Here is a 24,640-nt window from a genome sequence, read left to right on the forward strand (position 1 = left end):
AATTAGATCTATAAAAATAAATAAATAAGCCTAAGGGATGAAGGAAATGGTATTGAAAAAGAGAACGTTTTTGCATGATGCTATAGACATGGTGTCGATGGGGAGTCATACACTCGAAAACGACGACTTTACAAGATGCTTTCAACCAGCAGCGGCAATCGAAATGGACTCAAGCGGGATATTTTATACGTTCTCCTTTGTAATAAGATATTTTATTTTGTTCCCGATGAGGATAGCATTTCTTATCTTGTCTATGGCCGTTTTCTTTCTTATGATACTCCGAGCAGCATTTACAAAAAATAACATGCATCTGGAGAGTGCATTGATATTTGGAGCCAAGTCCTTGATGCTTGCAATGAATGCAAAGATAAAGCACCGAGGGATAAAAAAGAGGCAAGCAGAGCCTCATCTGTATGTTTCAAATCATACATCATTTGTGGACTTCTTTCTCCTCTGCAGCCATAAGTTTCCTCATGCCTGTGTTTCCGAAATGCATGGTGGGCTTTTTGGGTTTTTGTTCAACTCCATCTTGATAAGAAACGGATCCATTGGATTCAAGAGGAGTGAAAAGGTTGACAGGCAGCTTGTTGTGGAGAAGATCAAGGAACATGTGAGCTCTGGAGGAGCACCTATGCTGATTTTTCCAGAAGGAACATGCGTCAACAACAAGTTTTCGGTACTGTTCCAGAAAGGTGCCTTCGAGCTCGGTGTAACAATATATCCTGTAGCCATAAGGTTCCGTAGAGGGCTGTTTGATCCCTACTGGAACAGAAGAAACCATGGGTTTGCCATGCACATGTTTTATCTCATGACCCGATGGAGACTTGAGGCCGAGGTTACATGGATGAAACCACATAACATTATGAAGAACGAATCCCCTACTCAGTTTTCTCATCGAGTCAAAGCCGCCATTTCCAAGGAGGCTGGGCTAAGGAACACATTATGGAATGGCTTTCTCAAGAGTAGCCCGGCTATCAAAGATAGAGAAATACTCAGGGAATCTTATTTAATAACATACGGAAGGATTGTATCAAACTCTCTAGACAAAAGTAATGCTGTCGATGTAGAGAAAAACAGATTCTATTTATACGATAACAATATCGACTTTTCTTCTTCAAGAAGCCATTCCTATTTCGAATCCATGATATCTTACAAGAAATTTCAGAACGAAGTTTTAAAAGAATACTTGAGACTCAAAGAGCTTCCCCAAAAAGACCTGAAGTTCCTTCTGTCTAACCACAAAAGCCGAGAGGACTCTCTTGGAGACTCGGAAAGAAAGGGATTTTGCAGCTGTGGGACCAAGAAAGGTTCTAAAGGAAACAATTTCAAGAAGAAGCAGAGCAACCCTCTTATGTTCTGCAAGTATGAGAGTTTTAAGAGTCCAAGCCTGGGATAAGCACTTCGTGTTTTATAAAGCAAAGAAAAAGCCGGCAGGCGCTTCTTAGAATCATTCAGAAACAAAATTTGTTATCTTGCGTTTTACAGACCCAAGCTTGCATTGGCTAACTCTATCTGCAAACCGAAGAGAGCATACTGTTTCATTGAAATGTTCTGCATCAGGTGAAATGTTGACAAGCATGATTGCCCTGGAGTTGCCAGATAAAAAACTTTGTAAAAGATGTGTAAGCTTCGAGTTCCTAAATGGGATATGGCCATCCTTTCTTAGAATAGAATTAAAAACATCTCCTAGTGCCGATAAACTTTTGTTTATGTTTTGTGTTTCCTTTAGCCTAGCCCCCTCGGCCTTAGAAACACTAAGCCTTTCTGATCCTGCCAAGTCTATGAGCGCCATGACCCCTTCCTTTTCTTCCTTTGAGGTTTTATTACTCATTTTTATTTTCAAGATGAAAATCACATGGCTTCTGCTCGACTTCATATTGCAGTTGGTGTCTCCAATTTTTTTTCTCCGAGCACCACTTTGGAATAGGCCAATGGCTTCCGATGCATTGGAAACAGATATACTAATGCAGTCCACCATATTTACATCTCCACCTCTATGCACAATTCCAACTTTCCTCATGTCTTCTGAAAACAGATCTACAACATCTTCGTTATATATTTCTACATAACTGCACGTGATGTCAAACACCCAGCCGTCCGTTCTCATTTCTTCAATGATGCTGTAGATATCTTTCAACGTTCTAACAATCAGCCCTGGATTATTATCATTCCCTTCCATAGTATAAGTCTTTCCACTTCCAGTTTGCCCGTATGTGAACACACAAACTCGATACCCCTCCAGTACTGAACGAAGGATCATCTCCATTTCTCCATATACACATTCTTGTGTTGTATGCGGCCCAAGCACCTTATCAAATGAAAAAGAATGTTCCTTACCTCCCATACTAATTTTCAGAGCTCCATCTGATATTTCTATTCTCGATCCCTTTCTCCCAGCTGTATTGGGCCTTATACGGCAGATTACTTGTACAGAGCCTTTAAGATCCATTATTTCACTTTTAAGCTTTGATATAACTTCTTTATAGGCTAAGCACTCCTTCTTGGTCTCTTCCAGCTTTGAAGCCCTTTCTTTGTATTCATCAAGACAGGACTGTATCCTTAAATTATCTTTACGAAGGCACTCATTTGCAGACACAATTCTAGACAATTCTTCCTTCATCTTCTTCACTTCGTGATTCTTTTCTTCCATTGCAATGGCAATATCCTTCGCCTGCAGCTCTTCTTTATAGGTGGAGAAATCAGTGACTTTACTTATATTTTCTATTATCAACTCCAACTCCTTAATCCTCTCTAAAAGCTCAGATTCCCTGTTTCTTGTAGACTTGCTACATCCATTATATCCACAAGTTCCAGGAGTGCATATCTCGAGTAAAACAGAGTCCTTTCTGACCCTGTTCGGTATTGTCGCATTGATGTTTTCTTTGATTTCACTAAACATTTCCTTTATCTCATCTATTCTGTGACGAATTCCTGGGGTTACCATTCAAAGGGTCTGTGAACCTTCGCATTAAGTTTGACTTTGAATTACCATGCTCCTGATGTTATAATCCCACAGTTAATGGGAACTATAGGCTGATTTATTTCATATATTCTATATTCCAGTGGTCGGTGAGAAACAATTGTTTGAAATGACTTCTGTCCAATAGTTTGAGATTATTCAACATACAATTCTTTTTTAGAATCATATATCTCTCTTTTTTGTCCCTAGAAATGAAGTGTTCTGCATGCCAAGTAGAAATAGAGGAAAATATCAAAGCTCATTATGCTTCGGAAGTGCACAAGATAAACGTCAAGAGGCAGATCTATAATGCACCCCCGATAACCATTGAGGAGATCAATGGAGAACAGTTAAGTGATGACGTGTCTCTAGAAATTAACGGACTTGAGACGGGAGAGAAGTGTTCAAGTTCGAAGAAATACTCCAGAAAAAGGAATTCATCAAAAGTCGTAGGTTGTTCTCCAGAAGCTGTGTGTTTATTCTGTGAGTTCCCGGAGAGCAATACTCACTATAGAGATCATGGGCTATCTGACGAAGAAGTTGCATACATCGATAACAAAGTTTGCTATATGTGTTATGAGGCTTTTAGTGAACGGGAGAGCCTTAGAAGACATATTTCCTCTGGAAATCACAGAAATGCCATGACTGACGGGGTGAATCTTATATTAGAAAGCGGTAAAGTTATACAGGGGAGAGGCCGTAATAGATCGAGAGAAGAAGAACCTAGACGGCCTGAAAGTAGAGAAAGAAATATGATAGTGAGAAGTCAGGCAAAAGAAGATAGAAGAGCTATCATAAAGAACAAGAATCGGCTGAAGATTTCCCTTTCCATGAATTTTCAACCCCGTTTCAAACCTGATTGGATGCAATAAGCTTTTGGATTGAAATATCTTAAAAACAGGGATATTGTTTGTGAGTTATGACATTTCAGAAACTATTTAAAAAAATCTTGGATACCTAACCCACAAATGACAAGCTACTCGACACTCAAGATTGGAAAAAAGTACTCACCTGGGTTCAAGACGTACGTGACACAGAATGGGAAGATAGTTTCTCCGTTTCACGATATTCCTCTGCACATGACAGAAAATAGGGAAGTTATATCTGTGATCTGTGAGATCCCCAGGTTTGAAAATGGGAAATTTGAGATCAATAAAAAAGAGAGGTTTAATCCAATAAAGCAGGATGTTAAGAATGGAAAGCCAAGATTTGTAAAGAATGTCTTTCCTATGAAAGGATATTTGTGGAATTACGGTGCTATACCACAAACATGGGAGAGCCCTCATGAGATTGACAAACATGTTGGAGCAAAGGGAGATAATGATCCTTTGGATGTCATTGAAATAGGAGGGAGGAAAAAGAAAATAGGAGAGGTTTATCAAGCAAAGGTCCTTGGAAGTATTGCATTGGTTGACGAGGATGAATGCGATTGGAAGGTGATAGTCATTGATGTATGTGACGAAAAGGCCAATGAGATGAATGACATTGAAGATGTACAGAAGATGTGTGGAGGATTACTTGAGCAAACCAAGTTTTGGTTTGAGAATTACAAGGTCCCTGACGGGAAGGGGAAGAACAGTTTTGCCTTGGATGGAAAGTACATGAACAAAGAGTTCACTCTAAAAGTCATCGGGAATGCACACGAAAGTTGGTGTGGAATGGTGAACTCCAAGGACAGTGAAGATATTTGTAAGGAGAATTCCACTCTAATGGATAAGATTGATCCTCCCGCTATCACTGGAGAAGATTTGTCCGACTCAGAAATTCCTGACTATGTCAATCAGTTTGAGTTCATTAAATGATGGTCTGATATGTATCATGTCTAAGCTATTATTCATATATCCAAAAGACAGAGGACCCTAATAATTAGTATGAAGAATCTGAAACTTTCCCAGTCCCTAGTTAATAAATTAATCTCTAAGGCTGATGTTAAGTGTACCAAGAGTGCGGAGAAATTATTATCTAAATCGATTGTGATTTCTGTGGCATTTTTATCCATGTGCATTGACGAGTTATCCGATGAAAACTGCAAGGAAGAAGATGTTCTTCAGGAAGTTTTGGTAGCTCTTGGAGTTCCAGTAACCCATAATGATGTTCCCAGCTTGAGCCAAAAATACTAAAAGATATTTATTCTAAGAAACACCCACTCCATTCTATCCTTAACGACAACACTTCATGCATGATAAAAAGCTACATGATTCAGCATCAGATGTTGCCTGCTTTGTATCCCATATGTGTTTTGCTGCCTCTAGAAACACAAGATTCACATTTTCCCTTGTACGCGAAGAACATTCAAAAAACCTTGTCGCATTAATGTTATCTGCGATTTTCCTTCCTTCGCTTTCGGAAATCATTGAGGATTTATCAATAGTTGGGTCGTCCAAGTCTCTTATGTCTTTCTTCAGTCCAATAAGAAAGAACTGGGACGAGGGGCAATAGTTCTTTATTTCCATCAGCCATTTTCTTGATATGTTTGGAATCTTCTTCTTGTTTTCTATTGTGTAGCATAACAATACAAGGTCTGTCTCCTTATATGAAAGAGGTCTGATTGTGTCATAATCCTCTTGCCCTGCCGTGTCCCACAATGCTAAGGAAACATACTTGTCGTCCGAAATTTTTACTTCTTTAACAAAGTTATCAACAACAGTGGGAATGTATGTTTCGGGGAACTGGTTTCTTCTAAATACCTCGAGTAAACATGTCTTTCCACAGGCCCCGTCTCCCACAACGACAACTTTTCCAGACTTGTGCGTCTTGTTATTCATTATTTAGTTTTTTTACTTCTTTCTTTTTATGTGAAGCTTAAAGGAGATTTTCCATTTGTTAGGCCTCCATTTTTACATTTCCTACATCATTGGTTATCTGGAGGTCTGCAATTGGTTTGTCTTCTTCAAACAATTAACCTGATAACACAGCAATTAAATGAGGGAATAGGGGAAGCTTCATCAACCTTAGCAACAACAAATAAGACTGTGGATTTTGGAACTAACTACCTCTTTTTTCTTTTTTTCTTAGATATTCCCATAAATTCCAGTCTTTCTCTCTCTGCAATTGCACTTGCTTTTTTTGTTTCTATTCTTTGAATTATACGGTTAAGTGGGACGGTATATTTCTTTACATGTCCGCCAAGCCTTTCCATTTTTTTTCTCTTTAGAGTAATTCTTTCTTTGGGTGTTTTACTATTCTCTATGACCTTCTCGATTTCTTTTATGCATTCTTGAAGCTCCGCTTGTACTTTTCTCGGCATGGAGGGTATGCTTATGTGAGTCTTAAGTCTCTGTGAGCGGGGAGTTTTGTCATTAATCTCTATAAACATTAACCCCTAGAAATGAGCTTGACGATACCTGGGCTAGATCTTATAAGAAACGAGATTGAGGAGATCAAAAGTGGAAATCTTCGATATACAATCGCCAATCTGTCGATCAAAGAGCCTATATCATTATCTGTCCTCCGAAACGGAGGAAGGGTCAAAGACTTTGATTACAAGAGAAAGTACACCATAAAAGAGCTTCAGGGGATATTTGAGGAATTTTCGGAAAGTGTCAATGAGCAGGATCCCTGTCTTGTAGTATATGACTTCATACACTTCGACGATGATGGAATTCAAAAAAACACCCTGTGTTTGATCTCCTACATTCCCGAGCATCTTGTACCACTTAAGAAGGTTGCATATTCTACCAATGCCTTAAACCTTAAGGAACTACTGGATATTTCCGTTCATATCTCCATAAAAAAGAAATCTGACCTCATCTTCGATAACATTGCCGAGAAGTGTGCAGCGTCACGGATGAAATAAATGTTTTATTATTATGCCATTTATATTCATCCTACTGATGTGCCAATCTTAAATATTTCCATTCAAGATACCAAAGAGATGGGTCTTGGAATAAACACAAAATCTGTTAGAGGACTAAGAAGATTTACAAGAAGTAAGACCCAAGTTATTTTCTTCGATAATTCCCGTTCTCCAAAGACAAGTAAGAACACACAGAAGCACCAGGAATGCAGGGAAGACCAGCCTGCTGAAAATATTCCACAAGTGAGTAATGTTTTGAAGGCCGAGGAGAGAATGTTTCCTTTTGAGAAGCTCCTAGAAACCTTTACCAACTTGGAAAAAAAGAAGATACAGAAAACCTTAAGGCCCTGCGATGGCATCAATCCCATGAAGACTTTGAGGAAAGATTCATTTGCAGAAAGGTATTTTGACTCTCCTTCTGGGACCTTCCTTGGAAAAGAGAGACATATATCTTCATCTTCTCAAGAGCGTACATAAGATTGATTTGGAAACCAGGGAGATCTAAGATGGAGTAAGAGTACAGATGGTTTTAAAAACTTTTTGCGAAGAGGCCAAGCCATGGAAAATAAAAAAGAAGAAATCAGAAGGCACTATAACAACATTAGGGAAAAAGGAAAAGAAGGCCGACAGAAGAGTAAGGCCATAAATATCAGGAATACAAACAATTTCATCAAATCTTGTCTTATAAGGCTATACACAAAGAAAGGAGACAGTGTTTTAGATCTTGGATGTGGCAAGGGAGGAGACTTGTTGAAATACGAGAATGCGAACATTAGCGAGTATTATGGAATTGATATTGCAGAGGTGTCAATAAATGACGCACGGATAAGAGCAAAGAACATGAAGAGGAGGTTCAAGGCTTCATTCAAGGCTCAGGATGCATACGGCCAGGAGATAGATCTCGGGAAACAATTTGACGTAGTGTCTTCCCAGTTTAGCTTCCATTATGCCTTTTCTAGCAGTGAGACTCTAAGTATATCGGTAGGAAATGTTGCACGGCATCTGAAGCCAGGTGGGTATTTTATTATGACCATTCCATCCAGGGATGTTATTCTTAGAAGATATGAACAGGATAGAATGTCTAATGAATTCTATAAGATCGAAATCGATAGGAAAGAGTCCATTCCAAAGGAAGACATCAAGGAATATCGATTCACCCTGGTGGACTCGGTAAATAACTGTATTGAGTATTTCGTTGATTTCCCTACCATGGTAAGTGAATTCAAGAAGTTAGGAGTTGTGTTGGTGGAAAGAAAAGGGTTCATTGATTTCCTTGAAGAGGAAAGTAAAAAGAACCTTGAGCTATTTAGGAGAATGAAAGTTAAATGTCTAGAAAAAGGAGAATTAGAAGTTGTTGGGATTTATGAAGTTATCGTTTTCCAAAAGCTAAGCCCGAAGGAAGAGTCAAGTGTTCAATAAAAATCCAAATTGATCTCCAATCTCATCTACTTTCTTCCGGAGGTCATTGGACAACCTTGGTGGCTCAAACGCAAGAATATTAGACAAGTAGTACATAACTATGGAATGCCCTTCTACCAATGGTTTTATACGCCTTAAGATCCTTAGATGCTCCATCGGCATCTCTTCTATAATTCTTACAATCTCCATCAGAATCTGTACGTCCGATGCTTTTTGCTCAATCATTCCTTTCACTATTCCTATTATTTTTGTGGCATGGCCCTCCATGTATTTGTTTATCATCTTGTACAAGTCTTTAACATCTTCCGAGTCTGGAGGTCCCAGCAAATGCTTCGTTTCGTAGATGTCCTTTATTACAGATTCGAGATCAGAGAACTTTTTTAGCTCCACCGACTCATAGCATTTATCTATATATTCCAGTACCTTATTTTTTAGATGTCTTTTCTCTTCTTTGGAAACAACATCAATAAAAAGATTGAAAACATCCTCCATGTGTGCCATTGCATCTTTAAATGTCTCAACTGTTACAGAAGGTATCTTTCTAAACCCATCGTCAATCACTTTGGTCTTGACCCTCTTAAGATGAGAAAAGTAAACCATTTTGGCATCTGATGAAAGCTCGACCACCTTTGTGTTTTCTTTTAGTTTTCTTATCCACACCTTGATGAAAAGTAGTTCCTTGTTGTACAAAATCTTTTCAATACATTCAAAATAGTGATCCGTTGCTAGGATTTGGATCTTTCCATCAACCCTCCCCATAATCTTCAGATAGTGTCTTGTAATTTCTTTCAGACACTCTTCCTCATCTAGATAAGATAGTTCTAAACTCTTTGTACTATTTTCCTTGAAGTTGACTAATAGAGTATTCATAATTTTATGTTCGGACTTGTGCTCGCAAACCTTAAAATACAAATCAAAGTAGTAAAGTGCCTCATGGAAGGTGCATCCAGGCCTCTGAATATTCCTGTAGATGATTTCTAGGAATTCGCATCTTTCATCGTGGATGGAATTCCAAACCTTCTGTATATACACAGAGTTCTTCAGTTCCAAATACATCTCCATGGCGCCTTTGTATATGTCAACAAACCTCTCGAGATTATGGAGATTTCTTCGAAGATAAAACTTGACATTGAACAATAAAGAATATTTCTTCATGTAGTACTCCCTTCTTCCTCCCTCTATCTTCCCTTCCACATCATCAGATATTCCTGAGGTCATCTTCCTGAACTTTTCTTCAACCACTTTAATGTTGTTTTCAAGATCTGTGGTGAATTCCTTATCATATCCTTTCTGCTTGATATCTACCCAAATCTCTTCTAAAACTGTTCTACACTGCACAAACTTTCCAAAGTGCTGCTTCACAAGCTGCTTATTTCTAACCTTTGTTCTATTTATCACCTTTGTCAAGAATATCAACGCATCATTCAGATCATACTCGGTAGCATTTGCATATGTCTTGTTTATCACATCCACTGCATTGAACTCTTTGCCGGGGTTGCCTGGCTCCTGGCTCTCCGCATCCATAGCCATAGACAATAGAAAAATTTTATCACCTTGTATTAGAAAAAAACAAATGGAATCACCCACATGCCAGGGCTATTTGCTGCCAACAATCTGATAAAGAGCAGAAAGGCCAAGAGACTAGCCGATACTACTTACAGAAAGCGAGCCCTTGGGACAAAGTACAAGCATAGTGTGCTTGGAAGAGCCCCACAAGCAAAGGCCATCGTTCTGGAAAAGATTGGAGTGGAAGCCAAACAACCAAACTCTGCTATAAGAAAGGCTGTTAGGTGCCAACTGATTGCCACTGGAAAGAAGATAACGGCATTCGTGCCCTATGACGGATCGGTTACATACATCGAAAGCAATGATGAGGTAACCGTAGAAGGATTTGGTAAAAAGGGAAGAAGTTTTGGAGATATTCCTGGAATTCGGTTCAAAGTCTGCAAAGTACAGAATGTGTCTTTGCATGCAATATTTACAGGAAAGAAGGAAAAGCCTTCAAGATAATATTAAAGTTCAGTTAACTGTTTGTATTTTAACGAAAAATCTTTACTTTTGTTGTTTTTTTTGCTCTTCAAGAGACAATCGGATGGCTTCTGCCAACTCGGGATCATCCTCTTCAACCAGATCATTCCCGCTTATAAACGGTAGAACCCGGTCAATAAACTCTTCGTTGGTTTTAACCTCTATGCAAGAAAAGTTTGTGAAGTCGATCTTTTTGAAGGCTTCTACCATTTCTACTGCTTCTCCGAAAAAAACCATTTTGATTCCAATGCCAAATGTCAAGAGCTGGTATATCCTTGCAAATAGCTCATCCTTCTCCGACTCTTGGAGCTCTGAAGCCAGAAAGACCACTAGTATACATCCAGGAGAATCTCTCTGATTGAAGATGTGAAGGGATTGAGAAAGACATCTCATAATGTCTCCTTCCTTATTCAACTTTATGTCATTAAGAAAGGTTTTTATGTGTGATCTCTGCTTTGTAGGTGTAATTATATCATTGGATTGTACTTGCACCAAAGGAATGATTCCTATTGTATTTTCTTGGTTATCCTCAAACTTCCTAGATATCAGAGATTCTACTGTTTCCTTCTGTACAATGAATCTACTAGGAAGATAGTCTTGGTTTTGAGAAGCCATTCCATTATCAAACAATACAACAATAGTTTCAGGCATCTAGGGGTGGCCTATTCTACAAATTTAGAAGAAAAACTTCTGGAAAGAGCCTCCTAGAACAACTCTACCCAAAGAGGCCATCCAGCTGGTATGGAAACTATCAAGTATGATTTATTAAGGATTTATCTTAGCATTCAGTCAATTCCACATTGATAAAGTCATTTTTCTCAATGGATTCCTTGTATTTTTTGTTTATGTAAAGGACAGACCTGACCCACATTATACAAAATATCCCTACAAACACAGTGGATATAGAAACCATGTTTCTAACATCTCGAACATCAAACACCACCGTTATAAGAGTGCAGTACACAGACCCTATTGTTTTTCCAATGTTTATCCCTAGCCCATCGTGTATTCCCCTGAAGGAATGGCGATGAGAAGGGGGGACTCTTATAGAGGCTGCTTCCTTTGCAACGTCAAAAAAACAATACTTGGATATTTTTATGATCGTATTCAAAAACATCCCGGTATAGTTTTCCAAAACAAAGCTCCCCAGGTACCCCTCCCGGGGTGTGATGACTTCATCTTCAGAAATGTTGTTGAAGAAAACCATGGGAAAAAACAAAACCAATGTGATTATAGCGATAGCAGGTGCTGTTATGGCCACTAAAAACCATCCCTTTCTCTCTATAAGATGAGTTGCAGGCCTGAAGAACATTACAATCAAAAAGGCGGAAGTTATTATCTGTGCCATGGCATTAAGTTTGTTGATATAAGAAGATCCAGACAAAGAAGCCTGAACAGCTCCCAATACTACTCCTCCTCTATAGGTTGCTTCGAATATGTTTGAGCACACGGAAGTAGCTATTACAGACTCGGTCATTGCCATGAGAAACCTAGACTTCCTCATTATTCTTAACGACTTAGTAAACCCCATTTTGTGGTCCTTATACTCCTTCTTACTTCCATACTCTCGATCGTCTTTTGGTGTAAATTTGTCGGTGAAATAGCTTGTTATTGCTGATACAGCTGTCAAAATGGATGTTACAACAAATACCTGAGAGAACAGACTTTCCTTTTTGCTATATGGTAGGGTGTCCCTATAACTGTTTAGGCTTCTTGTAAGCAAACCAGAGGAAAGCAAGACCATTCCTGATATCAAGGATACCACCGGTAAGAACTTCTTTAGCTGGGCTTCTGTGCTCTGATGAATTGCTCTTGAGAAGAACATAAAGGAAATTATAAGAGACCCCCACAACTCTGCCACAAGATATAACACAGTAGAAGCCCATTCGTTAAAGACAAGAAATATGGGAAAGAAAAAGTCCAAATGTCTTATCTTCATTTTTCCATCGCTGAATATATCTCTTGACCAAAAGAAGTCTGGCTGAAGCTTCTTAGAACAGGGCCAGATTACCAACCCAAATAGCAAGAAGAACACAGATAAAATTATAAGGACAACTTCGAGAATTCTTGGCTGGCTAAGAAATTTCAGCCCTTTCTGTACAATAACGATGAAAAAGAAAGTCACCGGTAAGACTAACACAGACTTTATGAACAATATCGAGCTAGGGATTTGAGTGTTCATCATCACCATATCGCCTAGAATGTACAAAAATGCGTCAATGTACGAAAGTAAAGCATAAAGTAAGCTAAAAAGAAGAGTTGCCTTGGTGTCGTTGCTGATATCATTAATTCTCTGGAGGGTTCTGCTATATATGGAAGCACAATGTCTTTCTTTTCCAAGTATCTTGTCTTCGCAGCCGGCTAAATCAGTGCATTCATTTTCTAGCATTTAGGGTATTATCTTAAGAAAATTAAATTGGTTTGTTATTTAAGACTTTGATTCTTTTGTATGACATGTTTATATTAAACCGGAGAGCCGAGTCGAGAACTAGACCTCATAGCGAAGATAATCAAAAGAGAATTGATTTCTCCCTCGCAATCCCAAGTAATGGATGATAATTGGAAAGCCTTCAACTTGAAAATCGAGCATGGATTAGGACACAAAAGGACTCTTGAATGGGAAAGGATTGTAAAGCATCGCATAAGACAAAATTCGCTAAATTTAGCAAGTGAAAATGAAATTGAGCGGTATTCCGATAAGTACTTTAAAAGTCTTCTTTCAGAGGACATGATAAAGGAGATAGTAAGTGTGGAACTGATGCCACCCGAGATCTCAAGGACATTTGGAGAAAAGAAAGAGAAGAATATGGAGGACATTGAAGGAATTGAAAGCTCAGCTTCGGAGGAGTATGATGGGTCGGATGAAACTGAGAATAGTAATGATGTTGAAAACGACTATGAAGAGAACTTCTATGAAAATGAAGAGGATGATGAGCTTACTGAAGAAAAAGATGAAGAAGGATTCTTCTGATATAAGCCGAGGTGGACGGGATAGATCTTCGTTTGTCTAAATATAAAATTTTTGTAAACTCAATAGCCTTGGTTTGGATTTTAGAATGGAATTCGATGAACTAAATATTGATGATTCTTTGGTACAAGCATGCCAAAGAAATGGAATTACTAGGCCTACGGAAATTCAGAAGCAGGTAATTCCTATGGTACTTGGAGGAAACGACATTATAGCTGTTTCGCAGACGGGGTCGGGAAAGACCCTTGCATTTGTTCTTCCAATAGTGTCACGCCTTCTGCTGAAGAACAGATCTTTTTTCTGTCTAGTGGTTGCTCCAACAAGGGAATTGTCTTCGCAAATTGCCGAATGCTTTAATATGTTTGGATCCACAGGCCTGAGGGTTTGCTTACTTGTTGGAGGGACTAATTTTAATCTTCAGGCCAATCAGCTTTCCAAGCATCCTCATATTGTTGTTGGGACACCGGGAAGAATAGCTGAACATATTCTAAAGACCAAGTCATTCAAAGCAGAAAGAATAAGGAAACTTGTGCTTGATGAGGCAGATCGATTCTTCGAACAAGACTTTGTAGAGGATTTGGAAACCATTATCCGAAGCTTGAGAGAGAAGAGACAGACACTCCTCTTTACGGCGACAATGTCTAATGAAATATCCAAGTTGTCCAGTTCGATACTTATAAAGCCCAAGACCATTCGTGTAGTAGAAGGATATGAAACGGTTTCTGCTTTGAAAGAATACTATTTCTTCACAGCAATGAAATGGAAGAGTTCTGCCTTGGTTGAATTCCTTGAGATGAATCCAGGTGCATCTACTATTGTATTTGTATCAATGTGCATAACTGCTCGAGTAATGTCTCTGGCGCTGAGTAAGCTTGGATTCCATTCGGAAGCACTCTATGGGGAATTGAGCCAGGAAAAAAGAGAAGAAACCATGAGGATGTTCAAGGAGAATAAGTTCAGCGTCCTTGTTTGCACCGATGTTGGGAGCAGAGGATTGGATATAAGCCATGTAGACTTGGTGATAAACTTCGATGTTCCAAAGAGTGGAAAGGACTATGTTCACCGTGTTGGAAGAACTGCTAGAGCAGGAAGGGCAGGAACAGCTATTACGCTCGTGACTCAATACGATGTTGAACAACTTCAGAGAGTGGAATTTGTGCTGAAGAAGAGTCTAGAAGAATTTAAACCGGTAAAGAAGAACTTCGAATCAATACGCGAGAAGGTTGAAGAAACTATCCAAGAAGCCCAGGAGATTCTCAAGGGGGAAAGAAAAAGAAATAGAAGACATTGATGCATAGGACTATCAATAAAGATAAGTATTTACATTCTCATAGAATGAAGAATAAATTAGATATCCGCTTAGGTTTTATTTTGAGTTTTCTAATCTATGTTCCATCTTTTTAAGTGAATAGAAGGTTAAAACAGAGATGAAACCACATCGGACACAAGTATCAACATGTTAGAGCTTGAAGGATTATTGAAAGTATTTACTTTCCTTGGAGTTCCACATCAATGCCGCCCGAAGGTACTGATCCAGAAAGAGAAGTACCAGAAGAAAAGATAAAAGAGGAGGAAAATAAGGAGGGGCCTGGAAAAGAGGAAGAAGGAGAGAAAAAGAAGGAAGAAAAAAAAGATGATGGAGTAATAGACGATATCATTGCCAACAACGCTGTTGATGCACCTCCTGTTGAGCCGGAAAATGAAATAATATTCACAAAGGCCAAGGTGTTTGAAGAGGAAGAGCTTTCTTTCTGGAATATAGACAGCTATTTGCACAGTAAGTTCTCCTATATCCCCGAGGTCATTAGAAGACTAATAGAAATTACCATTGTGGTATTTCTATTCATGGTTTTTCCTCTAGTTCTTTCGTTTTTGGAAGATGGAAAGGAAGTATTATACCTCCCGAAACAGGTATTTCAGAACACCGGACAAGGCCCAACATACTTATTTTTTCGGATCAACCTTTTCATATCAATGTGTTATGTGATTTACGTGGTGGTCTCTCTGTTTGCAAGTAACATACTCTATATCATGGTTGGGGTTCTAAACTTCTTTAACTACGATCTTGACGAGTACACCATAGAGATCATTCAAGTGATAAACTCGACGTCGTGGTGCTGGAAGCAATCCCTAATAGCTGCTCTGATTTTTTTGGCTGCATCAATCACCTCCCAGCCGTATGATTTTGGAAAAAATGATGGAAGTTATAAGTACAAAGTCGTCACCATGATACTTATGTACTCTGTCTTTATATTTGTTGTGTTTCTTGAGAAATTCTTTATGTGCTTTATGATTTCAGAGATAAGAAGAAAGGAATACAGAAACAGAATATGGGATATCAATTACAAGACATTTGTGTTCAAGAAGCTTGCAGCAATTTCCGAGGTTTCTTCGTCCGAAAGGAAGGAGCTTGCAGAAACCATCCAGCCAGACTTCGATCCAGGGTTTTATTTAAAATATAACGACTTAAAACTGAACTCGGTGGAAGCTGCAGAAATGGTTGCCGAGTCGATATTTGGATTCCTGGAAGTTCAAACGATTATATACGAAGATTTAGAGAAGTTCTTTCCCGACAATCACAAAGAAGTGTATACATACCTGGCAGACAACTCGGAAGTTAAAGATAAAGACAATCCTCCAATAACGTTTGAGGACCTTAAAGCCAAGGCAATAGCCTTGTATAAGGAGAGGACAGACATATCAAGAACTCTTCAGTCTAGAGACATTATCATAAACAAGTTAGATATAATACTGGTTGGAATTGCAATGTACTTCGGGGTTATATTAGTGATGATTCTCTTAGGAATCAACTACGAAGGGATGCTTGCGGCCATTGTTCCATCAATAGTTACCTTCAGTTGGATATTCTCCGATACTGTCAAGGAGATATATAATTGCTTTATATTTCTTCTAGTCAACCATCCCTACGATTGTGGAGATAGGGTTGTAATCGATGGGGAAGAACTTTATGTGTCCTCTGTTGATCTCCTATCATCCACATTCACTGGAGTGAATGGGAGACAAGTACTCATACCGACATCTACTCTGTTCAGAGCAAAGATCCATAACATAAGAAGATCAGGAAAGCAATTTTCTGAGGTCAGCATCCTAGTAAGTAGGAAAACTTCATTTGATGCAGCACTCAGGCTTAAGGATGGAATTGCAAAAACATTTTCTGAGTCTACGAAGTCATTTTCGGGGGAGATTTATATCCGAGACTTCAGGACTGAAGGAGAAAATGTCAAGATAATTTTTGCAATACAACATCAGTCTAACTTCCAGGATGTTAAGAAGAAATACAGCAGAAGGGCTGAAATTGTAAATATACTAGAAAAGGAAATGAGAAGCCAGGGAATAGAGTACTTAAACTCATACAGATTCAGTGATTAGTTCTAAAAATAAAATACTTTTATTAGAACAGATGAAGCGTTTTGAGTGAAGATGGATTTGGGAGGGATCGAGGACACAGGTGGAAGGCGCCATGGTCCAGTGGTACGATACGTGCTTCGGGTGCACGCGACCCGAGTTCGATTCTCGGTGGCGCCCGAGGCTTTTTCATTTTCTTAGAATCGTATGCTTTTCGCCCGCAACAATACCTAAATGAATACTAGTTCGGTGGGAAGTCACCCCTATAAATGGAGTTTGGAGACAAAGTAATTCCCTACGATCATGTCATCATAAAGACAATGCATTCGTTTATATTCACAAACCTCAGGCCTTTTCTTCCCCTTCACATACTTGTATCTCCCATATCTAAAAAGCAGAGGATATATGAGTTAACGAATGAGGAAACATCCGACCTATTCAACACAGTAAGAGTTGCGATGTTAGGTCTCAAAGACCTATGCGATGGATTTACATTAGGTGTCCAAGATGGTTCCTGTGCTGGGCAGACGGTGTTTCATGTTCATGTCCATATAGTTCCCAGGGTAGTTAAAGATCTTGAAAGAAACGATGATATATACGAAAAAGGCGCTTTGGATTCTGCCGACAGGCCGGCAAGGGAATACGATGAGATGAAGAAGGAAGCTGCAAAGCTTAGAAAAATCATAGGGAGAGCCTTTGACTCTGAAGGATTATATTATCAGAACAGCTTTGAATGATTCTCCCATTGCTTTCTACAATAAAGTAGATTTTTATTAGGGCCCACGCATGTTGGAGCTTCCCCCAGATACCAGAAAAGGCTTTTTATATCTGGTCGATAGAGAAGTCTTCTCCAAGTTCAAGGGATATGTAGATCTTGACTTCCTGTATGAAGAAGACCATGGTGAAGTAAAAGTAGCCTCTGTCAGTGTATTAGAAGATAGTTTTATGTGGTCTGAGGGAAATGAGGAGAAGTCTGCTCTCCCAAGTGAATTTAGATGTTCCCATGGAAACGAGATAACTCATAAATCATTGAATCTTCTTCCCCAGGAGGGATGGGAAGAGTTGATAGACTGCTGGTCATGCCACAACTGCGAGTTCAGAACCATGCTAGATCTCAAACTTCGGCCTAGAGAAGGGGGTCTGCTTCTTTCCGATTTCTTTTTCCTTGTAAATGATCGAGATCTCCCAGAATGCTGTAGAAAAAATGATTCTTCTGTAAGAAAGCTGTTCTACAACGAAATTGAGCAAGAGGAATTCACCCACAGAGCTCTAATCTACTCATATATGAACCTTCATTTTCGAAACAAGAATGTTCTTTTACTTGAAGTAAACGAAAAGAAATACGAGATTAGGTACTTTTATAAGACAATGTTGGTATCTGCAAATGGGAAGAGTTTGGAGAAAAAGGAGGCAATGAAGGTAGGAATCAAAGAAACGGACAAGCTTCTGGAAGAAAATAAGAACATAAACAATTTCTATTCTAAGCTTATATGGGATGCAGTAACATTAGGCGCAGTTGGAATAACTGCCCTAGGATATGGAATTTCATTTGTAACAGAAAAGTAAAATTGCTGTTAATTTATTGATTTTTGGAATCTTACTTGGGAATAGCCCAAGACGATACTTAACGGTGCCTACAGCTGAAGAAGCTGATACCCGCTCTTGTTATGTTTTCTTTCGATTATACTAAGTAGTTTTCTAGCTGCACTTGAAATCTCTTTTCGGGTGCTATCCACGACAAGTGCAAAGTACGGAGAGCTTTTGACAAGGCATTTCTTGAAGTGATAGACCTTTTGGTATAGAACTTGAAGTAATTTCAGAATAATAACTGTCTTGTCTCCTTTCATACTGTTGAGTATTAGATCGTTGGCATCCTCGATTTCTTTTGGATTGTGTCTAAGGATGCTACCAATACACCTTGCATACAGAACATCCGGATCATCACAGTAAAACAAAAAGAGAATTTCAAACATCTTTCTGTGAGGAAGACCATACTCCGAATCCCAGTATAGATAATCGGTTATAAATGATATCGCATCTTTATCCTTCTCTTCGACCAGCTTAACCATGACATCTGCATATGGCTTGAAGATTTTAAAGCAAAGAGAAAAAGATGCCTGGGATACTTGGAAGAAAACGCATCTATTTCTTTCGTAGATGATCCTTAGAAGAGATTGGATCTCTTCGTCTGCCTCAGGGTTTACCTTTAGATAAACCTCAAAGAACTTCGTAAGAAGCTTGCCTTTCAACTTCGAGACATTTGAGCCAAGGAACTTCACAACCTTTATGAGTACAGACGGTGAAACCGAAAGTCCCGAGGTATCAAGTACCTTGTGCATGAAGTCAAGATGATGTTCGTCTGGAGCGTCTACGTATGCCTTTATTGCTCCTGTCAGGAGGTATCGTGAATCAATTTCGAGCATGCAATCTTGCAGCTCAGGAAATTTCTGGAGAATGTCTTTAACGTAAGGTCCCATGATGTTTTTATGCTTCTCAAAGAGTATTCTGACAGACTCCTTCTTATGTTCTATCATGCAGGGTGCAATCATAGGTACAAACTGCAAGGAATCGAATGGAAGTTTCCTCAGAAGAATATCAAAAAGGCTACTTCGGAAACTATAATCCGAATTCTTGGCTACATCCATGAGTTTTTGGTAGTCTATGGAGGCTTCATCTTCCACAATTGTCTCGAAGAGATCGAGATCACCTTTGAAATCAGAAAAGTTGCCAAGAAAGTAGTCAAAGCAGAATTGCCGGTACTTATCATATTGCAGAACTAGTTCGGAAACAATGACCTTTATAACATTCCATTCTCTTATCGTAGTGCATTTGATAAGATGAGGAATGTACTTACTTTGAAATAGTGCTTTGACTATTCTTTCTCCTCCAAACTCGACCAGAGAAGAAGAATATCGGATAAAATCCTCCTCATCTTTAGGAAGCAAGTTTTGTTTGGATGTTGTTTCAATGAAGTCTACCACATGTTCATTCCTTCTATTTCCAAGAATCTTACAAAACCCGTACTTTCTACACAGAGATAAAAGAGCATCATGGTGTCTTTCCACAAGACACTCGTCAATCACCTCTTCTTTATATCTGTATAGTCTATCAACCACATCGTAATTGTCTTTTGAAAATCCTTTTGTGCTCAGAATCTTTTCGCAGTTTTCTTTACTCACAACCTCAAGATGAATCCTCAGTCCTGAGTAAAAAGCCGGATAAAACCACATCTTATCTATCAACCATCCGAAGACATCGTTTATGAGTTCTTCATCCTTCACCTGCTGTAAATACCCACACAGTGCATCCATATGTGCCTTAGATGAGAACTCCATGGCCTTCTTCAGTAGTCTTCTGCTCATCTCTACTTCAAAACCTCTGGCCTTTTCAGAGAGATAGTTCAGATAGGCCGGGTTGGTGTAAAATTCCTTTTGGATAATTATAGTTGCCAGATCTATGTTCATGAGCTTGGCTGTGTCGATGATGTTTTTCACAAAGACATTTTCTTGGCATTCGTCCATCAATGAAAAAAGTACTTTCTCATCAAGGTAGTCCACAAAGACATTTCCATCATATTTCACATACTTCAAGCAGGTTTTCATAATCTTCATCAGATCATTCTCTACCATCTTCCGGGGCATGTTCATCACAACTATGCTGTAATTTCCTTCGGTTATAAGACTTTCCCATAACCACGGAGACTGTTCTGAAAGATATGCTTTGTCGGCATCTCCCATGTGCGGAATAAGTGTTGAGACATTCTTAGGAAACCTCTGACTAAGAAGCTTGACAAGACCCTTCTTGTCTTCCAACTCCCTAAACAGATTGATATAGTCAAAGATTTCCCCATCGAGATTCTTTTCTTCAATTCCACAAAGAGTCTTCAGAGCTCCGATCTCTATCTCATTGATCGACTTCAAAGATAGTTCTTCTCTATGGAGCCACATCACATAGTCTTTATATCTGCTGCTGTCTCTCAGAATCTGTCTGTCGTTCCCACTATCATATATCTTCCTAAAAAGTGCACTTTCTTCATGGGGAATATCCTCTTTATGACTTACCTCTTCAAGCTTTCTTGACATCAGATATTCCTTGGCAAAATAGGGCTCCAACAACTCAACAAACTCATCAAGAACTCCCTCGACATGGTCTCTTATTTCGAAGAAAATCTTGACTGCTGCATCACTTTCTCCAGACTTGGTGAGATGGGATATCATCTCATAGAACTGCATGGAAAAGTCTTTGTCTGTATTCTTAATCCCTGAAACTATATATCCAGTTACATCAAGACAAAAGTCTTGGATATACTTGAAATGCTCAAAATATCCTACAAAGAAATCAAAAAAGTGCTTCTCTCTCAAACAAAGATTCCCAATAAACTGATACGAATAGGTTGGTTGAATTGAGAAGTAGTTGAAATCAGATCTCTGACTTATGCATAAAACCTGGCCATAGTACTTCTTAAATGGAAGAAGAAAGAAAATCATCTCCTTTGGGTTGAAAGTGTCACACATATATCTTCGGACAAGATATTCAAACAAATATTCGATATCCTTTACATTCCCATATCTGACCAATTCTTTCAAAAACTCCGAAAATCCCCTGTTAAACTTTCTCTCCTCCTCCTCTGTCTGCCTCTGTCGGTCAAAAAATAGGCTTTTGGTTTTTGTGTATGGTGTTTGGATTGGAATCAGTTCAAGAATTGTTTCTTCGTCCATGTCCTCTGTATCTCCAAATCTCACTCTTCCCTTCATCTCAGAGTGAGCAGCTCTTCTGCATTTCTTCAGCCTCAGCAACTGATCTTTTAGCGACATGAGGGCTTTTGGTATAAAATAATAACATCCTTTGAGCATATCCAAGATAGGGAATTTATTCCATCAAACATTCATAATGTCTCTCAAACGAGGAAATTCTCTTCAAATAGTATCCGGGCAATGATACTCCTTCCCGGGGCTCATAGTTGTCTTGTGGCACCGGCTCCTCAACAAGTTTCACAAACTCCGGGTACAATATTTTTCTTCTTTCTAATAATCTTTTTTCAAATCCCGTGACAATACATCCCTGGGAGATTCTTTCCAAGCAAAACATCGAGCTGCATGTTCCAGATCCATAGGAGAACATTAAAATCTTCTCCCCAATCTTTCCATCGTGTCCGTCAAGCAAAGAGATTAACGAAAGATACAAAGAAGCCGAATATGCGTTTCCGTTCTTTCTGGATGCTTCCAAGGATTTTAGAAACTTCTTTCTATCTATGTGGTTTGCAACACACATCTTTTCAGGGAGTCTTGTGTATGGAGAGTGGAGTACAATATAATCAAAGGTTTCATCCCCCATCTTCTCCCTAAACTTCCCATAGCACACCTCAAATGCAGTCCTATAGTTCTCTATTGATTCCTTTCCCTTAACAACTGGAAATGGATGCGTCTTCCTAGGCTTCATAAAGTCAAATTGGTTTGTAAAGTAGTGAATGATGCTTGATGGAACGATTCTGTAGATGCTATTTGGCCCCACCAGGATTGCAACTGCCCCTGCCCCTCCTGTAGGCTGGCAACGTTTATCTTTATACATGGCTACATCGGTAGCAACAACTATTGCAAGCCTTCCATCCCATAAGGATGATTCCATCCATGAAACTGCATTTAATAGTGCATTTGTTGCACTGTAGCAGGCATGTACACTATCACAACCGCATATCGATGTGTTTCCCGGGAATAGGTCTGTAAGGTACGACTTGATGGACTTGGATCCATCCGGATTGCTTTCGGTTCCGACTTCAAGTCTCCCAACGCTTTGGGGACTCAGTTTATACTTTTTCATGAGTTTACTCACTGCATTCAGAGCAAGAGAAATGGAATCTTCCCTTCTAGATGGAACCCCCATCTGTTCCAATCCTAGCCCTATTTTGATTTTGTCAACTTCGAAGTCAATGTTATTAGCAACCTCCTCCTGGTCGATGTAGAGAGAAGGAAGTTGGTATTCAAGTCCTACAATCCCAAACATATTCTTTGCCGGCATCTTCGGGGTAGGGCCATTCTGTATTTCAATAAGGTCTTCATTTACGGTTTTACGGTGGAATTAAAATGAGAAAGGCTTTTGAAGAGGCAAGAGAAATACTTGTTTGCTATAATAATGTTTTTAGTAAAAGTTGTGGAACGTCCTTCGTATTTGTATGCTGCCATTTTCTGTTTATATTCTATGAATATAAATACAACTGGAAGCATATCATACACTTCTAGAACTCGTCTAACTCAATGTAGGTATTTTTCTCAACCGACGTCTGAAACTTTCCGTTCAGGTATTTCACGATGAAACACCAAATCACAATTATGATTCCAACCAGTAATCCCAACACACCCGAGACAATACGGATGTCGGTTATATCCCATATCCCCGTCATGACAGTGCACATTACAGATCCCAAGGACTTTCCAAGTTTTCCACAAAGTCCATCGTAAATGGCCTTGTACTTTGCCCTGTATAGAGGATCTATTTGCATTGAGATCGCCTCCTTCGAAACATCTGCTCCAAGGTACTTCCCTATCTTTAAAGATGCATTTGTTATAAGTCCAAGGGTGTTTTCAAGAAAAAATACAGGTTGCTTTCCTTTGAAAAAGGACTTAAATAGTCCACTCTTCCCCGAATACACTCCTACGTTGTAGAAGGCAATAAGAAACACAGAAAAGAACGAGAACACAACCACAGCTATGGGAATCGAAGCCACATACTTCCAATACCCCATCTTAATCAAAGCAGAATAGGGGGTGTTGATGACAATAAGAAGAGTCATCGCAATAATTATCTGCTCCGAACCATTATAGAAGTTTGAGAATGTTTCCTTCGAGTTGTTTGTATATTTTGCTCCTGCTGCCAATCCACTTTTGAATGTTGCTTCTATTAGTGTAGAAGACACTCCATAAAGAAGCACGTTTAAGGATATAGCTACAAGTAACTTTGATTTGGATAAGCTCTTCCCAGCTTCTTTTAGTTTGAGTTCCTTTTGTTTCACGGGCGTCTCTTTTATTTCCTTAATAAGAAACACAGGCACAGGGAGGATTTTCTTTTCTATGTACTTCTTCAATACAAGAACCCCAATCACTCCAAAAGCCAGCAGTAAAATTAGTATTTCAAATCCTAGCTCCTTCGTCTCAAACACAACGCTATCTCTCCACCTGTTGAATATCAATGTAAAAACAGCAGACAGAAAGATCGAAATTGCATTTGATATGTTATAGACTGTTATGTATCTCTGGGATTGCCTTCTTGTTGAAATCTCGTTTGTAAAGACGTTGAAGAAGTACGACACCACAAGAGCTCCCCACATTTCCGAACACAGAAAGAGAAATGAAGATGTCCATTCGTTGAAAACTAAAAACACAGGATATAAGAAGTGAATTCTTAAAGACTCCATTTTTCCGTCTCCGAAGATGTCTCTTGACCAGTAAAAGTCTTTTTGTATATATGCTTTAAATGGCCACATGACCAGTCCAAAGAAAAAATAGCACCCGGAGAAGAGAATCAGAGTGATATCGAACATTTTGGATGGGTTGAAGAAGTTCAGCCCAAAGTGAATGGCCCAGACAAAAATCAGAGAACAAGGAGGAAGAAAAATCGACTTGATGAAAAACATGGACATGGGATCTTGTCTTCCCATAAGGACCATTTCTCTTAAGTTTCCCATTATCGTATGCACCATTGTTATAACTCCGAATAGAAGTGACAAGTAGAGAACCCTGGGCCACTCGTTTCTTGCTATTCTTATGTGTTTGAAGAACCCTGTCTTCTTGTAGACCTCCTCTTCCAGCTCCTCTTCTGTTCTAAAGAGGCAAGAGTTCTTAGGAGATGTTGATGGCTGAATATAGCTCATTTAGGGTTGTGCAAGCCGTTAATAAAAATTGATTAAAAATCGAAAGATTCTCTGGATGGGCTTGAATTTGGACAAGGGCCGCTTATCTTGGGATTGGAGAGCCTCCAATTTAATTTGTTCTTTCAAATAAAGTAATTGCTTTATATGGCTACTTAATAATAGTCTTTGGCACTTGCTTCTAGAGTTTCCGATAGTAGTGCAATGGAAAATTTCTTGTAGTCTCAAGAAACAAAGATTTTA

At 39.0% G+C, this 24,640-nt stretch overlaps 22 protein-coding genes and 1 non-coding gene across 23 annotated transcripts; 14 read left to right on the top strand and 9 right to left on the bottom strand.

Moving 5' to 3' along the window:
• Positions 1-37: 37 nt before the first annotated feature.
• Eint_100260 (1-acyl-SN-glycerol-3-phosphate acyltransferase) lies at positions 38-1,396 on the top strand (the record flags this gene model as incomplete). The annotated part of the gene is made up of 1 exon (XM_003073667.1): positions 38-1,396. The coding sequence occupies one exon, from the start codon at positions 38-40 to the stop codon at positions 1,394-1,396; it is 1,359 nt and encodes a 452-aa protein (XP_003073713.1).
• A 51-nt stretch (positions 1,397-1,447) lies between these two features.
• On the bottom strand, positions 1,448-2,944 carry Eint_100270 (kinesin A-like protein; the record flags this gene model as incomplete). The annotated part of the gene is made up of 1 exon (XM_003073668.1): positions 1,448-2,944. The coding sequence occupies one exon, from the start codon at positions 2,942-2,944 to the stop codon at positions 1,448-1,450; it is 1,497 nt and encodes a 498-aa protein (XP_003073714.1).
• Positions 2,945-3,171: 227 nt separating this feature from the next.
• Eint_100280 (uncharacterized protein) lies at positions 3,172-3,831 on the top strand (the record flags this gene model as incomplete). Its single annotated transcript, XM_003073669.1, has 1 exon — positions 3,172-3,831. The coding sequence occupies one exon, from the start codon at positions 3,172-3,174 to the stop codon at positions 3,829-3,831; it is 660 nt and encodes a 219-aa protein (XP_003073715.1).
• A 96-nt stretch (positions 3,832-3,927) lies between these two features.
• Eint_100290 (inorganic pyrophosphatase) lies at positions 3,928-4,761 on the top strand (the record flags this gene model as incomplete). Its single annotated transcript, XM_003073670.1, has 1 exon — positions 3,928-4,761. One exon carries the CDS (start codon positions 3,928-3,930, stop codon positions 4,759-4,761), a length of 834 nt encoding a protein of 277 aa, XP_003073716.1.
• Positions 4,762-4,830: 69 nt separating this feature from the next.
• Positions 4,831-5,079, top strand: Eint_100295 (uncharacterized protein; the record flags this gene model as incomplete). Its single annotated transcript, XM_009163637.1, has 1 exon — positions 4,831-5,079. The coding sequence occupies one exon, from the start codon at positions 4,831-4,833 to the stop codon at positions 5,077-5,079; it is 249 nt and encodes an 82-aa protein (XP_009161901.1).
• A 39-nt stretch (positions 5,080-5,118) lies between these two features.
• Eint_100300 (Rho1-like RAS GTP-binding protein) lies at positions 5,119-5,724 on the bottom strand (the record flags this gene model as incomplete). The annotated part of the gene is made up of 1 exon (XM_003073671.1): positions 5,119-5,724. The coding sequence occupies one exon, from the start codon at positions 5,722-5,724 to the stop codon at positions 5,119-5,121; it is 606 nt and encodes a 201-aa protein (XP_003073717.1).
• A 224-nt stretch (positions 5,725-5,948) lies between these two features.
• Eint_100305 (uncharacterized protein) lies at positions 5,949-6,206 on the bottom strand (the record flags this gene model as incomplete). Its single annotated transcript, XM_009163638.1, has 1 exon — positions 5,949-6,206. One exon carries the CDS (start codon positions 6,204-6,206, stop codon positions 5,949-5,951), a length of 258 nt encoding a protein of 85 aa, XP_009161902.1.
• Positions 6,207-6,287: 81 nt separating this feature from the next.
• Positions 6,288-6,755, top strand: Eint_100310 (putative ADF actin-binding protein; the record flags this gene model as incomplete). Its single annotated transcript, XM_003073672.1, has 1 exon — positions 6,288-6,755. One exon carries the CDS (start codon positions 6,288-6,290, stop codon positions 6,753-6,755), a length of 468 nt encoding a protein of 155 aa, XP_003073718.1.
• Positions 6,756-6,833: 78 nt separating this feature from the next.
• On the top strand, positions 6,834-7,232 carry Eint_100320 (uncharacterized protein; the record flags this gene model as incomplete). Its single annotated transcript, XM_003073673.1, has 1 exon — positions 6,834-7,232. The coding sequence occupies one exon, from the start codon at positions 6,834-6,836 to the stop codon at positions 7,230-7,232; it is 399 nt and encodes a 132-aa protein (XP_003073719.1).
• An 81-nt stretch (positions 7,233-7,313) lies between these two features.
• Positions 7,314-8,174, top strand: Eint_100330 (mRNA capping enzyme; the record flags this gene model as incomplete). The annotated part of the gene is made up of 1 exon (XM_003073674.1): positions 7,314-8,174. The coding sequence occupies one exon, from the start codon at positions 7,314-7,316 to the stop codon at positions 8,172-8,174; it is 861 nt and encodes a 286-aa protein (XP_003073720.1).
• Positions 8,160-9,704, bottom strand: Eint_100340 (uncharacterized protein; the record flags this gene model as incomplete). The annotated part of the gene is made up of 1 exon (XM_003073675.1): positions 8,160-9,704. The coding sequence occupies one exon, from the start codon at positions 9,702-9,704 to the stop codon at positions 8,160-8,162; it is 1,545 nt and encodes a 514-aa protein (XP_003073721.1).
• Positions 9,705-9,761: 57 nt separating this feature from the next.
• On the top strand, positions 9,762-10,184 carry Eint_100350 (40S ribosomal protein S23; the record flags this gene model as incomplete). Its single annotated transcript, XM_003073676.1, has 1 exon — positions 9,762-10,184. The coding sequence occupies one exon, from the start codon at positions 9,762-9,764 to the stop codon at positions 10,182-10,184; it is 423 nt and encodes a 140-aa protein (XP_003073722.1).
• A 42-nt stretch (positions 10,185-10,226) lies between these two features.
• On the bottom strand, positions 10,227-10,853 carry Eint_100360 (26S proteasome regulatory subunit S5A; the record flags this gene model as incomplete). Its single annotated transcript, XM_003073677.1, has 1 exon — positions 10,227-10,853. One exon carries the CDS (start codon positions 10,851-10,853, stop codon positions 10,227-10,229), a length of 627 nt encoding a protein of 208 aa, XP_003073723.1.
• A 127-nt stretch (positions 10,854-10,980) lies between these two features.
• Positions 10,981-12,591, bottom strand: Eint_100370 (ATP/ADP translocase; the record flags this gene model as incomplete). The annotated part of the gene is made up of 1 exon (XM_003073678.1): positions 10,981-12,591. The coding sequence occupies one exon, from the start codon at positions 12,589-12,591 to the stop codon at positions 10,981-10,983; it is 1,611 nt and encodes a 536-aa protein (XP_003073724.1).
• A 159-nt stretch (positions 12,592-12,750) lies between these two features.
• Eint_100380 (uncharacterized protein) lies at positions 12,751-13,173 on the top strand (the record flags this gene model as incomplete). Its single annotated transcript, XM_003073679.1, has 1 exon — positions 12,751-13,173. One exon carries the CDS (start codon positions 12,751-12,753, stop codon positions 13,171-13,173), a length of 423 nt encoding a protein of 140 aa, XP_003073725.1.
• Positions 13,174-13,258: 85 nt separating this feature from the next.
• Eint_100390 (ATP-dependent RNA helicase) lies at positions 13,259-14,461 on the top strand (the record flags this gene model as incomplete). Its single annotated transcript, XM_003073680.1, has 1 exon — positions 13,259-14,461. One exon carries the CDS (start codon positions 13,259-13,261, stop codon positions 14,459-14,461), a length of 1,203 nt encoding a protein of 400 aa, XP_003073726.1.
• A 221-nt stretch (positions 14,462-14,682) lies between these two features.
• Eint_100400 (uncharacterized protein) lies at positions 14,683-16,560 on the top strand (the record flags this gene model as incomplete). The annotated part of the gene is made up of 1 exon (XM_003073681.2): positions 14,683-16,560. One exon carries the CDS (start codon positions 14,683-14,685, stop codon positions 16,558-16,560), a length of 1,878 nt encoding a protein of 625 aa, XP_003073727.2.
• Positions 16,561-16,645: 85 nt separating this feature from the next.
• Positions 16,646-16,716, top strand: Eint_100410. Its single transcript has one exon. It is a non-coding gene; the product is annotated as a tRNA-Pro (tRNA).
• An 89-nt stretch (positions 16,717-16,805) lies between these two features.
• Eint_100420 (HIT bis 5'-adenosyl triphosphatase) lies at positions 16,806-17,273 on the top strand (the record flags this gene model as incomplete). Its single annotated transcript, XM_003073682.1, has 1 exon — positions 16,806-17,273. One exon carries the CDS (start codon positions 16,806-16,808, stop codon positions 17,271-17,273), a length of 468 nt encoding a protein of 155 aa, XP_003073728.1.
• A 49-nt stretch (positions 17,274-17,322) lies between these two features.
• Eint_100430 (putative metal-binding protein) lies at positions 17,323-18,102 on the top strand (the record flags this gene model as incomplete). Its single annotated transcript, XM_003073683.1, has 1 exon — positions 17,323-18,102. One exon carries the CDS (start codon positions 17,323-17,325, stop codon positions 18,100-18,102), a length of 780 nt encoding a protein of 259 aa, XP_003073729.1.
• A 68-nt stretch (positions 18,103-18,170) lies between these two features.
• On the bottom strand, positions 18,171-21,350 carry Eint_100440 (uncharacterized protein; the record flags this gene model as incomplete). The annotated part of the gene is made up of 1 exon (XM_003073684.1): positions 18,171-21,350. The coding sequence occupies one exon, from the start codon at positions 21,348-21,350 to the stop codon at positions 18,171-18,173; it is 3,180 nt and encodes a 1,059-aa protein (XP_003073730.1).
• A 55-nt stretch (positions 21,351-21,405) lies between these two features.
• On the bottom strand, positions 21,406-22,551 carry Eint_100450 (3-hydroxy-3-methylglutaryl-CoA synthase 2; the record flags this gene model as incomplete). Its single annotated transcript, XM_003073685.1, has 1 exon — positions 21,406-22,551. The coding sequence occupies one exon, from the start codon at positions 22,549-22,551 to the stop codon at positions 21,406-21,408; it is 1,146 nt and encodes a 381-aa protein (XP_003073731.1).
• Positions 22,552-22,768: 217 nt separating this feature from the next.
• Positions 22,769-24,400, bottom strand: Eint_100460 (ATP/ADP translocase; the record flags this gene model as incomplete). Its single annotated transcript, XM_003073686.1, has 1 exon — positions 22,769-24,400. One exon carries the CDS (start codon positions 24,398-24,400, stop codon positions 22,769-22,771), a length of 1,632 nt encoding a protein of 543 aa, XP_003073732.1.
• Between the last annotated feature and the right edge of the window lie 240 nt (positions 24,401-24,640).

This window comes from Encephalitozoon intestinalis, chromosome X (genome assembly GCF_000146465.1).
Source record: "Encephalitozoon intestinalis ATCC 50506 chromosome X, complete sequence".
NCBI lineage: Eukaryota > Fungi > Microsporidia > Unikaryonidae > Encephalitozoon > Encephalitozoon intestinalis.